Source organism: Haplochromis burtoni, unplaced genomic scaffold (assembly GCF_018398535.1).
Source record: "Haplochromis burtoni strain Fernald_Lab_line unplaced genomic scaffold, NCSU_Asbu1 Contig_231, whole genome shotgun sequence".
Lineage (NCBI taxonomy): Eukaryota > Metazoa > Chordata > Actinopteri > Cichliformes > Cichlidae > Haplochromis > Haplochromis burtoni.
The window spans coordinates 915,660-931,935 of record NW_024582592.1 but is presented as its reverse complement, the minus strand read 5'-3'; the positions used below and the strand labels follow the sequence as shown (position 1 = coordinate 931,935).

General features: G+C 43.8%; 1 protein-coding gene across 1 annotated transcript in view; it reads left to right on the top strand.

Moving 5' to 3' along the window:
- Window positions 1-4,147: 4,147 nt before the first annotated feature.
- The window catches only part of c1qtnf4 (C1q and TNF related 4), a 61,681-nt gene continuing 49,552 nt past the window's right edge, over window positions 4,148-16,276 (top strand). Inside the window, exon 1 of the mRNA XM_005937919.3 lies at window positions 4,148-4,250. Coding sequence (XP_005937981.3) covers window positions 4,181-4,250 — 70 coding nt within the window. The 5' untranslated portion in view covers window positions 4,148-4,180. The remainder of the gene's footprint in view (window positions 4,251-16,276) is intronic.

Below are 16,276 nucleotides of genomic sequence, written 5' to 3'. Positions count from 1 at the left end.
AATGAGTTCGGGCACAGCGCCAGCATCGTTTGTTGACCTGTATCCAGTCCTTTATTTCCTCTTTGGAGAGCTTGGCTACATCATCACATTGGCTGAAATAGTGTTCTGTGCTCTCACAGTAGGCACAGTAGGCTTTGTTCTTAACCTTCCCTCTAGCTCGACTCTCCTTCACTGGTGGAAAGGTGTGTTCTGATGGCCCCTTTAGGTTATGTAGGACTGTCACGGTTTGTCGGCCTGGACGGGCCTCAGCCTTTACACTGGTCCTTTCTCTACTGCTTCTTACGCCTGCTTGGCCGTCAAATCCTTGACACCAGGACTCCTGATGAAGCCATGCAGATAGGTCGTACAAAGTGTAGGTGCTCCCGGGCTGCTTGAACTGGTGTCTGCGAAAATCAGCTCTCTGTTCTGCGGGGAGCTTACTTATTAGTCAGGCAACGTGGGACCCACAGTTCAACTCCACTTCTCCTTCCAGTCCTAATGTTTGTAACAGCCCAACTAGTGACTGCACCTGAAGGGAGAACCTTTGGAAGGCTACTGTGGCACCTCGCCTTATTTCAGGACCATCCAGGACACTTGCTATCTTTCTCAAGGCGAGCTGATGAGGTTGTCCAAATTTGTCGTGGAGGGCTGCCATGGTGTCAGTATAAGGCTTGGGTGAGTTCAGGTAAGCATCGGCGATAAGTCGAGCTTCATCTAATTTGAGGTGGTCCACAAGTATCTGATACTTGAAGAGCTCAGTAGCATTAGGAGGGAGTAGGTTCTCTAAAGCCATGCGGAGCCTAGCAAACTCAGAGGGATCAGAATGAATGAACCTTGGAATGGTTGGTTTGGGCCCCTTGTACACTAGCTCAGCCGAAAGAGGAGCAGATGGGTTATTGCAGTGCCCACTAGTTACTCCAGTGACAAGAGATGGGGAACTGGCTGGAACAGGCTTGGTTGGGAGCAAACCTGTCTTACTTGGTGCCCAGCAGGGGGTGGCACAGAGTGTTGTGGAGGGGCATGAAACGTGTTTCCATCCTTAACCATAGGGTCCTGATATGGGGTACAACGATGACTTGGCAGTGCAGGCTCACCAGCGAAATATGCTGTGCGGGGTATAGGGTGGTACTGTACACCATCATCGGAGTATTGTTCGTCAGCCTTCATTTGGTAGAATCCTGTGTGCAACTCTTCCACCAGTTCAGGCCATGGTAGTGGCCTGAACACCTCCTCATCCTCCTCTTGTGGCATTGTCTCAGGGGTGGTGTATACATCTCCTGAACCGCGCTTGGGGGGCTGACTGGTGTTACGCTGTGAGGCAGTCAGCTCTTACTTATTGACTAAGTAATTAGTAATTAGTAATTAATTACTTTTTTAAAGTAACTTACCCAACACTGCACCATAGTGATGGAAATTTATAAGGTTGCTATTTCTTTGTGTCAAGCTGATCTTACTGAAAGAAAAGCTCCATATAGTCTTACTTTGTCTACTTTGTTTTTCTTTCAAAAAACATGCAGACTGCTACGATGCTGTCTGTACTGTTGTTTGACCACTTTACAAAGGTAAATAAAATGCATAAAGAAATGCACCTCAGTTTATTTCAGATTTCCATAACAAGGTTGGTCGCAAAAGCAAGACTCCCATGGATGATTGGATCTTGAGTCAAAGATGGAAAGTGAATGATCATTCTGGAAAAATGCACTAACAGCCCCTACCTTGCAAAGATAAGGGACAAAGAGAGATGACCTTTTGGATCCCACACAGCCTCCACTGGGGTCTTCGGGATTGAATCACATTGTCCTCCATTGTGATTGGGCCCATGGGCTTGTTTCGTTACTTCACACTAAAGCAACTAGCTTGTCACAATGTCACTCTAAGCCAGTGGTTCCCAAACTTTTTTTGCTAGGCCCCCTTTGTTTTACAAGAATAATGTTCGCGCCCCCCCGCACACAAACACATCCTCCAACCACACACACCTATTTTGCTCCATTGCGGTTTATTTCACACCTCAAACATTTAGTAAACAATTAAGCAAATACAAGTAATCTGCAATAAATTACAGGTAGTAATAAAATAAACTACTAACTCTGTTACGCTATGTCCACACCTACACGGGTGATTTTGAAAACGCAGCTGTTTCGTCCACACATAAACGGCATTTCGAATCACCGAAAACTGAGATTTTTTAAAAACTCCTTTTTTGCGTTTCCGTGTGGACGAGGAATACAGAGTTCGACACTCAACGTCAAAGGTAAGTGCCTTTTTTCACGTCAGCTGTGCGCCACGTTATTGTTTACATGAGATGAATTGCAGAATGGCAGATAGACACAAAATACTGTTTTGGGATACTGTTTGTCCGTGATTTGAACCAAGGGAACAAATCGTGGCAGGATCAGCCTGATGTTATTTGTATCCCGCTGTAACTTTACTGTATAAAGAGCTAATATCTCCAAAATGTCAGGAGTAGTTAGTCATTATGAGAAGTGTTTGTGAACTAAAAATCAAGAATGTGGGATACTGTTTGTCCGTGATTTGAACAGCCCAGCATGTGCTCCCGACTAAGGGAAAACCAATTATGCAGGGGAGACCTACCTTGGCATTTGTGCAGGTGAAGCCAAAGGGAAGATATGCTTCACCATATTTTCTAGTCTTTGGCTTAGAATGAAGTTGGTTTGGAAACATATTCAGCGATGCTTCATCTCCTGCTCTGCGTTTGTGTAGGCGCCCCGTGCTAGCAGTGTCCAAGCCTTTTTTCATTTCCTTTTTCATACCCCCTGCAATGGCGCGGGCCCCACACTTTGGGAAGGTCTGCTCTAAGCTTACTCACAAGATCGGCTGCCTTGAAGGCAAAAGGCTGTTACCCTTCTTCTAATTTTAGCTTCTGTCAGACCACAAGCACAGCTCATGTTCTCTGAGTCCAATCAAGGATCCTGAGCTTGGAAGCAGTGGGCAGCCATAGACATCATAGTTACAGTATTAATTGGTTATGGTTTTAGAAGCGTGGTTGGAGACATTAGAGGCTGTCTCAGTAACACAAGCCTCTCTAATGTTTCAAACAGTCAGACAAGATGAAAAAGAAGGCCTTTTCAAACAGTTCTAGACCTCAAAAAACCCCAAAGACTCAATGAAGACAACAATATGGTGAGCTGACACCAGTTCTTGAAAAGCACAAACAAACTGGAGCTTATTTATTCAGTTGTTTGCTAACACCACAGTCTTTCTAGTTTTTCTGCGGTTATGTGTGAAAAGTTACAAGAATATCAGAAACGCTCTGTTAGTGTCATCCTGAGCTTTGGTCCAGTCACACTCATTTACCTTCAAAGTGGGTTGCATGTGTAATGCCTGACATTAGATCTGCGTGGCCTCACTGCCCACTCTTTTAGTTCTATATACGCGTATTGGCCAAAACACAAAGAGTGTGCCAGTTTGCCGAGAAGCGTCCAGGAAGATGGAGAGCAACAGAGCGCGGCAGTCTGCCAAAGGCTGACCGAGAAAAGCGAAAGCACAGGAGGGATTTAGTCAAGTGCTCATTTAAATATGAGTGAGCAACAGACTGTGGAATTTGAATGAGATTATAAAGGGAGACGGGTAGGATGAATTTCAATTTGAGAGCATTACACGTATTCTCTGTGTGTCTCTTCATCCCACTACCCCCGCGCCTTACCCACCATCCTCCCAGAGGTGAGAAAATAACTCCCAACAAAGAAGCGGGAGGGAGGAAGTTGGCAGCGCTGTCGCCAAATAGCGAAGCCCAACGGTTGTTATGGCACGGAGACTCCTCCCCTCCCATTATCTGTGAACGTACACACAAACACACACGCACCAGAAAACACAGGTGGGAACACATACACACGCACACACACATACAGACTAGGATCTAGGTTAACAGAGCATCATATCCGAGTGCATCTCTCCAGCACTGCAGTGGTACGCATTGCACCTCATCTAAAAGCTCTTTATCAAATTATAGCCTCCAATAGCAATATAACCGTACAATATATACATATATATGTACAAAGAAAACATGAGCAGCAGCAGGTCGAGGGAAGGCACTGAAGTAGGGAGAAAAAGGCAGATGGAGAAAACACAGTGAGTTACAGGGAAAAAAGAGCAAGAAGGGAAAGCCGGGAGGGTGGGAGAGCAGACTGCGAGAGAGAGAGAGAGAGAGAGAGTGAGGGGGGAGGTTTATCCAGCAGCGCTGATGAGACAGAAGTTTCAGCTCTGTGCGTTGCACACGGCCAGGACAGAAGAGACCTTCCGTATACATACAGGTGAGACAGCTCACTTCTTCTTCCCCTCTGAAGCACGGATTGTAGCCTTTGTGCATGCTGAAACGTAATGCAGACATTCAGGTGCAACAGAGAATGCTAGGAACTTGGTGCTGGGAGCGCAGCCTAAGTTGTGAGTGTGCTGGCATTCATCGAGCGCATCACTCGGGATTCAGCAGATGTCCCGAGAGACAAACAAGACAACCAGTCCAGAATGTGCTCTGATTTTTCTGATAAGTAATTTCCCAGATGAGCTCAAAAAGCAAGGGGCAGCGTAAGTGTTGGTGTGATATTAATGGATGCTTTAAGTGTTGCTTGCGGTGTAAGTGCTGGGAGAAAAGAGCTATACTGCCTTCAGTGCGCATTCAGCAGTCATGCCGCGTCTGAGCAGCATGCATTATTTATCTGCACTGATCTCCAGAAACAGTGACACCTCACAAAAGCAGAGGGTGTAATGCATATAATGTCTATATAATGTCACATGTGGCAGCTGGGCTGATATAATGCACTGTGGGAATGCGAGCAGAGGGACAACCTGCAGCTTGCATATGTTTAGCTGAGCTACAGTTGCTTTGTCTTGTTTGTAACATCTTGCCACGGTGGGTTGCAGTGTGGCAAAGACAGCATGCGTGGATATCCTATGGTTTATTTATCTGCCATTATCTGCGGCAGAGATACAGGAGAGCAGAAGGAGGCTGTGAATTAGGCTGAGGAGATGAGATCTCTCTTATCTTAAGATGGGTTTTCTGCACAAAGGCGGTTGACTCCTTTTGTCTGCAGATACAATATCTTAATCCGCATCAGTGTAACATACGGCTGCTGCGGGCTACAGATTGATCCTCGTGCTCAGTGTGTGTGCAGATTACACATTTGTCAGGGACATATGCTGGTGTTATTTACAGCATCTGTGTGTGTGTGTGTGTGTGTGTGTGCCTGCATCCAGCTGCTTCTGCCTTCTTTTATTGAGGAGCTCTTGATGTCGTGAGAGCAAACAAAGAAACCTAGAGTTATGAGATATAAAAATATACACACTGCCAGCGCAATAAATTGACAAGTAAAGAATTGTCTCAACCAAACACAGCCCAGAGGGAGGGAGCATCAAGCGGTTGAGGAAAGTTTCAAGCTTGTTGCTTTGCAGTAGATTGCAGCTGTAAATGGTGTCTGTCGTTTTACCTGTTGTACGGTTTTACCATACAGGCAGAGCCTTCCGTTTTCAGGCCCCTCTTCTCTGGAACCGGTTCCTGTTTGGATTCAGGAGACAGACACTATCTCTACTTTTAAGATTATTCATTACTAAGATTATTCTCTCACCCCAGCATGTCACAGCAGATGGCCCCGCCCCTCCCCGAGCCTGGTTCTGCCAGAGGTTTCTTCTTGTTAAAAGGGAGTTTTTCCTTCCCACTGTTGCCAAAGTGCTGCTCATAGGGGGTCATATGATTGTTGGGCTTTTCTCTGTATTTAGTTTTGTAGGATCTGCCTTACCATATAAAGCGCCTTGAGACGACTGTTGTTGTGATTTGGTGCTATATAAATAAAATAAAATTGAATTGCTGTATTAAGTCGACCATCCTTTTGACAACATACACTCTATGCAGACGATAGATGTAGCCACATGACATTACGCACTGGTTTGTGGACTTTTTGCTTTTTGGCTGCTGCTTTATCTGTGTCATGATCATGAAACACAAAAGCATGTGTTTCTTAGGATGCTTAACAAAGAAGTAAAACCAGCAGCTTAACAAGTTCTTTGGCTTAAGCAACCAAGTTTTATTCAAGTGAGCCCTTTTTTTCATAATAAATACAAGCCTGTAGCATTTAGTGACAATAGCATATGAAGACTGTAGCTTGAGGCGACTGCATTTACGTACTTCTGAGGATGATGTTTGGGGTTTTAACAGACAGACTGAGATTAAAATAGTTGCAGCTACACAACCCTAAAGCTTCTGTAAATAACATTTAATCTTCTGCATTCCTGCACCAAACAGTCAGCCTGTCTTGTTCATTTGTGCTGACGACCTTGGATTGGAAATCAACTTGTTGCATGTAATATTGTTGCATATTCAACACTAACAGCGTGGTTTGTATGAGTGTGTGAGAGCGAAAAGGCCGGTAACCCCTCTCAAATATTCAAAAAGAAAAAGCTCGAATGCTTGAAAAACAGGGCAAAGATTTATTCAAGTTGAAGCCATGCTGTTCTCAGTCAGTGTCCTTTTTGTCATGCTTTAATTCTCATTTAGAAAGGGCTCACTCTGCTGCTCACTGTTCCAACTGTGACAGGTGCAGCTTTTCCCAAACGAATGCCTTCTGATGGGAGCATTAAAAAAAAACCTATATCAATGCATCCTTTTTTTCTGGATTTCTCCTGAAACAGTGGTCCATCTTTTCATTGGCCACATCTACACATAGTTCAGGCGTTCAGTGTTAAAAGGCACTGAAGGCATAAAGAGCCGATCACTACAGATCCAGATCCATCATGATGTTACTGAGGTGTGACTCACTTTAAAAAGAAACAGCAGAAATGCAGTTTACTTGTACTCGTGCTAGAGAGTTTTCTTTGTTTTCTTTGTATTACTGTGGGGTCTTTACTTTACACCTTGAGAGAACTGTTGTTGTGATTTAGCATTAGATTGATAAATTGAAGTCAATCATTTGCAGAAAAATACTGTATTTATCAAAGCCAACATAAATTATACTTTTTTTGTCGTCCTTTAATCATAGTTTAAAATCTCATAATCACATATAATTTAATATTAATCACACAATTACTGAGCAGTAAGCATCACCATTTTTATCCTTGGAAAATAAAAACACTTAGATGAACCAGAGATCACAAAAATAGATAATGAGATACTTTCTGTGTTTTTGTGCTTAATGGTATTTAACTAAGACACCTGAGTGATGTATGAGCAACTAATTATGTGAGCAACCTTCTCCAAGTCATCTGGGGTAGCAGTGTTTGATCTTTGAAACATCACAGCAAACACAACATTTCAGTTTGGAAATAGTTTGTGCAAATCCAAGCTCAACCACGAGACATTGCTTTTTTTTATTTGTCATGAATTGAAGAGAACAGCTTTGGGGGACATTAAGGCCACCGTCACAAAGAGACCAGCTGGCAACCTGCTGTCAGCTTGTCAAGAATGAGGGAGGTTGCTTGGTGTCACTAGGTGAAATCAGTCACAAAGAAGTATTTGGCACTGTATTGAAAACCTCATTGTAATTGCTGTCGTTGCTAGCAGATTAGTATGGTCACGTGTAATCTATGAGAGAGTTGCCAACAAGTGCAAACACTTGTTAACGATTTGGTAAGCAGCAGTGAAACGGGAAACAGAGACCAACCATCTGTAAAGAAAACACCTTTGAAAAGTGGTGGTTTCAACAGAAAGGCACACATTTTATTTTGAAGGTGAACGCTCTCCATTCCTGATTTAGATTTTTCAAATTTCACTACTTGTCTGTGGTTATTTGGCAATTTGCAGACAACTTGTCATCTTCTATACAAACTACAGGCAACCACAGCAATCCAAGGAGTCACGAGTCCCCTGTGTTATTGAGGCTTACCAGGCTATAGTGTGACATTACGGCTGCCAGCACCTTCCAAATAAAACTGAATGTGGAATATTTGCAAGAGCCACTTCAGTCACTGATTGCCCATCTGTAAGCACCAACCAGAATACTCAAAGCAGGTGGAGATCTGTTTGTTCAGAGCTTGCCAATCTTGAAAGCACAACATGCATCCCACGCAGGAAAAAGTAACTACTAAGCCAATTACACAAGATTTTGACCAACAGCAGGTGAGCATGTTGTGGAACAGTGGAAGTGTGAATGCAAAGCATGATGTGAGAAGCACACAAGGAAAAAAGAGAGAAGCACTCTGATTATTTTAAACCTCACACCTTTGGATCAGTGCAAGTTACAACTAAATCCCAAAATAAGCCCCAAGAAGAGGAAAGTGACAGTACTGCAGCAGAGGATGTCTTTGAGTTGTACCGCGTCATCATCTGACAATCCCCCTGTTGCTGCACTAATCTGTCTCCAGCAACATCCTGACGATATCTCACACACACACACACACACACACACACACACACACACACACACACACACACACACACACACACACACACACACTCACACACACACACACATAAAAGCAAATACTATTCATACTTCCCCAAAGCACAGTCCCCACCCCGAATGGAAAACAATCCATCTGTGGATTCTTCTGTTGTGATTATACAGGTTCACAATGCTGCAATGCTTTTGTTTCCTCACTTTCTCAGGCCATGGAAAAAGACTTTCAGACTGCCTCGAAGAGATTCTAGCAAACAATCAGGCAATTCAGGAGGGGAAAGCGGTGCTTTACCTGCACTGTGTATAGTGCGGGTGGAGTGCTGCTGACTTCGACTGAGAAAATTGTCAGGCGGTGGAAGGAAGGAATACACACCTCTAGAATATTGCGTGGAGATCAGGGGCAGTACCCCTGGATTGGCAGACCAGGGTGGTGGTTCCCATCTTTAAGAAAGGGGACCCGAGGTGTGTTCCAACTACAGGGGAATCACACTCCTCAGCCTCCCTGGGAAAGTCTATGCCAGGGTGCTGGAAAGGAGAGTTCTGTCCTGCTAGTCGAAACCTCGGATACAGGAGGAACAATGCGGTTTTCGTCCTGGTCGTGGAACACTGGACCAGCTCTTTATCCTCTCAGGATACTTGAGGGTGCATGGGAGTTTGCCCAACCAGTCTACATGTGTTTTGTGGACTTGGAGAAGGCATTCGACCGTGTCCCTCGGGGTGTCCTGTGGGAGGTGTTGCGGGAGTATGGGGTGTCTGGCCCATTGCTACGGGCCATTCGATCCCTATACAACCGTTGCAAAGTTCAGCCGGCAATAAGTCGGACTTGTTCCTGGTGGGTCAGCCAGGGCAGCCCTTTATCACAGATTCTGTTCATAATTTGTATGGACAGAATTTCTAGGCGTAGCCAAGTGGCAGAAGGCTTTCACTTTGGTGGTCTCAGGATATCATCTCTGCTTTTTGCAGATGATGTGGTTCTGTTGGCTTCATCAGGTGATGGCCTCCAGCTCGCCTTGAATAGTTGCAGCCAAGTGTGACACGCTGGGAATGAGAATCAGCACCTCCAAATCTGAGGCCATGGTCTTCAGGCGGAAAAGAGTGTAGTGCCCACTCCGGGTCAGGGACGAGACCCTGCCCCAAGTGAAGGAGTTTAAGTATCTCTGGGTCTTGTTTCGAGTGATGGGAGAAGGGAGCGGGAGATCGACAGACGGATTGGTGCGGCAGCCACAGTGATGCGGACGCTGTACCGGTCTGTTGTGGTGAAGAGAGAGCTGAGAGTAAAAGCGAAGCTTTCAGTTGACCAGTCGATCTACGTCCCTACCCTCACCTATGGTCACAAGCTGTGGGTAGTGACCAAAAGAACGAGATCGCGAATAAAAGCGGCAGAAATGGGCTTCCTCCGATGGGTGGCCGGCCTCTCCCTTGGAGATAGGGTGAGAAGTTTGCCCATCCGGGAGGGGCTCAGAGTAGAGCTGCTGCTCCTCCACATCAAAAGGAGCCAGTTGAGGTGGTTCGGGCATCTGACAAGGAGGCCTCCAGGTATGTCACACCGGGAGGAGGCCCCGGGGCAGACCCAGGACATGCTGGAGAGATTATATCTCTCGGCTGGCCTGGGAACGCCTTGGTGTCCCCCCGGATAAGCTGGAGGAGTTTGCTGAGGAGACGGAGGTCTGGGCTTCTCTGCTTTGGCTACTGCCCCCGCGACCCGGGCCCGGATAAGCGGAAGAAAATGAAAGAAAGTATACTTTATTGATCCCCATGGGGAAAGTCCTCTCTGCATTTAACCCATTCACTCAGTGAAGCAGTGGGCAGCCATTGGGCACCCGGGGAGCAGTGTGTAGGGATGGTACTTTGCTCAGGGGTACCTCAGGGTAGCCGTTCAGTGGATTCGAACCACCAACCTTCCGATCATGGGGCCACCACTACCTACTGAGCTATCCCTGCCGCAGTGGATGGATAGATGGATGGGTGAAATAAGTTATCCCACACAGAACAGTGTGCATGCTGTCAAATGCAAGCTGTCTTTAGAACAACTTTCAGTCCAGTTTCCAGAAATTCAACAGTCAGCACAAGTAAACATGATTCACTGCATTGTGTTTGTTTATGACCATCAAGCATTACACAGTGAGCTACCAATGTACAATCATGCAGTAAATGGGTGAGATGGGAATGACGGGAGTGAAAACTGGGTAAAGAGACACTGGTGCTGGTGCAGGTGTAGAGTCAGAAGGGTAAAACAAATAAACAGCAAGGACAGAAGCTGTAAATGGACTGGTTCTTAAGCAGAACTTTCCTCTCTGGTTAAGCACTCAAAGTGTCATTCAACTTGTCTTAGTCACATTCATACAAGCGCTTTTTTCCAACATCTAAGTGCTTTCTGTCTAACACTCACACACTCCAGTGAATGCATCAGGGGCAGCTCAGGGTTCAGAGTTTTGGTGAAGCATGCAGACTGCAGCAGCCAGGGATCAAAATACCAACCACCCAATTAGCAGATGACCTACTGTGACCCTCAGCCACCCCAAACTGTGGTATGAGAAGAAGATTGATGCCCATCTACAAACTTTGTCAAACAGAAGTTCACAGACCAAATTTAGCACCACTTACTACAGGATAAAAACAAACTAGCAGCCACTGCTGGTTTTTACAGTGGCTCTTTAGGGACAGCACAGCTGCTCTTTCAGCTGGTGCGCCTCTTTTAGCCAACTGAAATATCTTTGTTCAAAATTTTAAAAATCTTAAGGAGACTTTTATTATCGCAACTCAGAAATACCAGGAAGGATATAGTCTGGGGTAAAAATAATTGTTTTCACAAGCAGAACAACTCATCTCTGTGCAGGTTGCCAAGAGATGAGTGGAAAAATTGAGTCACTAATCCAACTTAAGGTGGAAATAGGTGAGAGCATGGGCTGGTGCTAAATATAGTAAGCCCAGATGATTAATACTACTGACTTTGGATTCTTCGTCCACGAGCTTGAATTTCAATATCACAAAGTTTACACAGCAGAATGAAGTGTGATCTCTTTATTGACCCGTGTTGTGGTATATAACCAAAGTGGTAGCTAAACGTGATGTGGACACCAAACTGACTGGACAAACACGACTCAGGATCAGCAGGTTCATCGCTGTCAGCGTGTTTAGAATTTAGTTCAAGAAATGCTTGCATAATCAATTCAATTCAATTTTATTTACACAGCGCCAAATCAGAACAACAGTCACCTCAAGGCACTTTATATTGTAAGGTAGACCCTACAATAACACATGCAGAGAAAAACCCAATAATCATATGACCCCCTATGAGCAAGCACTTTGGCAACAGTGGGAAGGAAAAACTCCCTTTTAACAGGAAGAAACCTCTGGCAGAACCAGGCTCAGGGAGGGGCGGGGCCATCTGCTGTGACTGCTGCAAGCTCACTAAGCCGCTAGCAAGTCTCTGGACTCTTCTGCTGCTTTCATTGTCCTTCAGTACACAGATGCATTTTCAGTTTGTAGAGAGGATGTGATCAGTCAGCACCGTGGATGTTTGATACACTCACTATTTAAGATACCATGGATTACACACCTCCTTTTTATGATAGAAAGGGAACTGGATCAAAATCAAATAAGCATGACAAAGTTGGATATTTCTTAAGCATTAAACAAACGGACCAAAAGTAAGTGAGTGGAGATTTCTAACTATATGCTTAGAAGTTCTTTGATTCTGAAGATGTGTCCTGCTAGTCTTAGATCATTAAACCCGTCCTGGTGGGCTGGAAACATCCTCCTGTGCTAATTATTCACCTTCCTCACAAGACCATAACAGCTGACCACAAATTGCAGGATAGTTTGCGAAGGGAAGTTTGTTGGTGTTTAAATCTTACTGAAATCTAAACCAGCTCCTTACCTGACTACCATCTGTTTCTTCAACCCCTGTAATCGCACATATAATGGGCCGAGGCAGCAGTCAGCTCACTCCCACTGCTGCTTCACTTGTACCTCGTATGTCACTGATGAATCGAACCTCACCATGTTTTCTGGCAAGAAACTAGGCTGCTGCCACAGCTGATATTCTCCTTGCTTTCTCTCTCTATTCCTTCTCTCTTTCTGTTTCTTTAGCAGGTGAATTGACAGGATTGAGAGAGCAGTGTTTCTGCTTTGGGTTTTCTTTGTACTCAGACACTGGCAGGAAAAAGAAGACACTTACAGGATGGATTAGAGTTCATAGAAATTGATCTCTTCTGTTGTTTGCTAGGGCTGACAAGCTTGGCTTACACCTCCAACTCTTTTTTTCCTCTTTCATATTGGATCTGTCAGTTCTCTCTCTTTGTCTTTCCATCTTTCTTTCCATCCCTGCCATGCATCCCATCCCCAGGCTGGTCCGTGTGTCTACAGTTGAGCAGGCAGCTGACAGCTTGGTGACAAGTGCTGAGGAAGGGAGGAGGAAAAGCAGTGAAGGGAAGGAGGGAGGGAGAAGGATTAATGAGAGGGGCAGAAGCAGCAGAGGTCTGCCACTGCACCTCCAGATAACAGCCCCCCAATTCTCTTTGATATGAGGCCCAGGTCGCCAGGCTGCTCCATCAGGCTGCTCCATCAGTTTGTATTTTTGAGGAAGGGTTGGGCTCTTATTATACCTTCCTCCCTTTATTTTCTTTGTGCATTTTAAAAGGGAGGAAAAGAGGAACCAGTGTAGGGTGGTGCCAAACCTCCGAAGAATAAAAAGCCAAAAGTAGAACTGAAAAAAACACCTTTGGGAAAGGACAAGAGGAAAGAAACTGGTTATCCACCCAAAGCACGTTCCCCCTGCTGTGCTGATAAATACAGGATGGTGTACAAGAGGAACTGCATGATGTCTCAGCAGTGAGAGGTTGGCAAATACAACATGGGAAATGTCTAAACAACTCGACTACTAAATCAAAACTTTAATACAACAGATACAGACACACTGAGACTTTATATATATATTTGGCAATTACACTCCGATGATCCATCATGGGAGAACTGAATCCCAGCACTGATAGGCTTTAGGACACCTCCCCGGAGTCTGAGGCTTAGATGGAGCTATGACTGAGGTATCTGTGAGTTCGAGATGGGGGGAACGAATGAGTCTGAAAGGGACAATAATGGACACTTAAACCAAACAACGGGAGGCTCATTGGGTCAAAGAAGGTAGAAGGAAGATGATAGGACAAGAGTAATGATGTCAGACAACGTGAGAATTGATATATAAACATGTTTCTACACATGATATAGAAACATGTATAAATCATAGGTTTTAAAAGATGGATGTAACTTCTGGTTCTAAGAAGAGTTAGGTACCTTAATCTTAATCTTTAGGAACCTATTCCTAATTAATACCTTAATCCTACAGTCCTTCCAGTGACCAGCAGGGGCAGCTCCTCATCCCAATCCTCTTGATGCAAAAAGAGTCTGATTGTATAGAAGTCTATGGGGAAGCGTCTCTAATGCTAACTTATCTATGACTTCAGTCAAGATTTTAATTGTGAGTTTGTGGTCTCTGTTCTTAGTTTCAAGTCTCATTTAATATGATATGATGTTCATTTTGTAATTTTTCCTCATTTATAATAATAAATTAAACACTAAACATGGAGTGATTTGGAGTGTGGCTGTTTTCTGATTGATAAGTACCTCACTAATCAAATTAATGAGGGTTGTCATTCTGGCTACATCCATCTTTTCTATTCAGTCTGGGGTATAAATACATTCACATTCATTGTTTGTTTGTTTTTTCAAAGCTTTAATTTAAGCATATGTTTTTACTGCTCTGGGATTTATGCTCCCTCACAGGTCAGGAGCTGAGCTGAGCACAGGGCAGTTTTCAGATGGGGGGGGAGCAATGAAAGGACCTGTTGAAACAAACAGACCTTGTGATGAAACACTTTGCATATTCCTGCAGAAAACAAAATCCACCAATAGGCTTTATTTTTTATGTAAATAGCAAAGAACCTAATCCAGCCCTCCAGCTTTTCACTTTCATATAAACTTTACATGGATTTCCATAATACTGCTGTAGATAACGATGTGAAAACGAGGCACACATAAATCCCAATGAACCCGACCCTCTGACGTCGTAATGCCCCTCATGATCAGGGCTCTTATGTGTGTCCTGCCCTTTGGCAGCATACTCTGTTTAAAGTTGAAGACATTTACTGTAGCACCAAAATATAATATCAAGTACATCATTTACACTTAATTCAAATCTAACATGGCAGTGAACTGTGCCACATGTTTGGTAGAGCAGCAGATAATGTTAAGCTCTGAGTCATTCTTAGATAATCTGCCGTAGCTCCTCAGATAAAACATTACATTACAATAAAGATGTGCACACATCACCCAGAGGTTAAGCTGCAGGGATACAGATTTAATCAATGGGACTTTTCCTAACTGGTAATAAATAAATTTTGTAAGTCAAAATATTTACAATAAATTACCCAGTCCCAGTACACTCCCTTATTTAGATTTGTATGTACTGATGGTGGACGTGATGTTTGTTTGTTACATGAAAGCTCCAGATAACATTACCAACTATTGTGCTCATGCTTGGATTCACATTTGATTACAATTTGATTAAAATGTATATCTTAATTAAGAGAATTTTGGAGCAACAGAAATTGCTCAAGTCATGTAAACTTGCACTATTTTATAATCTGCTACTAGAAGATTACGGCATGTCAGCTGAATGGAGCTGGTAGCTTTCAGTGTTTGAATGCAGATAATGCTTTAATAAGACAAGTCTTTAATAAGACAAGTCTTATTAAAGTCCATCTCCTTCTCTTAGCTGATGAAGGGACCAAAACAAAACTATACACTTGTGCTAAATAACGACCCTAGACATCTTCTCAGAATGTGTTTAAGGACAATGAAATCCAGAGACATATTTGAATCCTTCATTTTACACTTTGTCAGATAGCTGTTGCAATAACTGTTTTAGTTAAAAAGCAGAAAGTCCTGCTTCTAAGCCTGGTTTAGAAGACAGAGTGAATTAGAAGCATTACAAATCTATAAAGGTGACTTTGAGGGCAACAGAAGGTTTTTTAGCTCAGACTCAGGTGTTACCTGTCATCATCCTGTCCAAGAGCTTCAGACTCATCTGGGATTTTGTCTGCACACTTCTGATTATACGACCTGTGTAATGCAGACATCAGTGGGGATGCTAAAAACAATCTTCTACAGTAGAAATCTTTGATCCAGTCCCAAAGGGCATAATCATTCAGGATCACCCCGTGACTCTTATTGCTTCTCCTGGGGCTGCTCCTTGTGATAATGGACATAATCATAACACTAGACTGAACACTTTGATGTCCATCCTCAGTCCCAGTCTACATTTTGATATTGACTTCTAGTCAGAGGTGTGAACTTTCCTATCCACCCTCCCTCAGAAGCCTGTGCTTTGATTTTGCCCTCCCAGCAGGTAGAGCCGAGGGAGGCGGCTTCACAACATCAGTCGCAGCCTGCTGCCTTCATGGGAAACAGAGCAGACAGTATTGGTCATTATGGAGGCCTTTATGTGCTTTTCACAGAGTATAAGGGCGAGCACGGGCATGCATGTGCAAAATTATTATCATCAAGCTAACTGGAGGACGTACAGGGTAAGATGGGCGTTGAGTGTTCTTTGGTGGAACAAAAAAAGAACCAGGTAACATGTATACTGGTTTTTATGCTTTTTCAGAGCAGGAATGTTACTGGGACTTAATATGTACGTCCTGTACTGTGGATAACTCTATTGACCTTCATATCAACCCGTGGTAAAATCTGATGATGACAGGTACTGTGGATAAACTACTGCACATTTCTGTGTAAAATGCAAGTTAAAAAAGTAGAATGCATCAGTTCTGTTTGTCCCGATTTAAAATGTGATGTGTTGCTTTTTGGTTCAAACTGTAAATAGAAACAATGCAGTAATTGTTTTTTTGGGGGGGTTTTTTTGTTTTTTGTTTTTTTTGTCCCGTTTGGATCTTTAG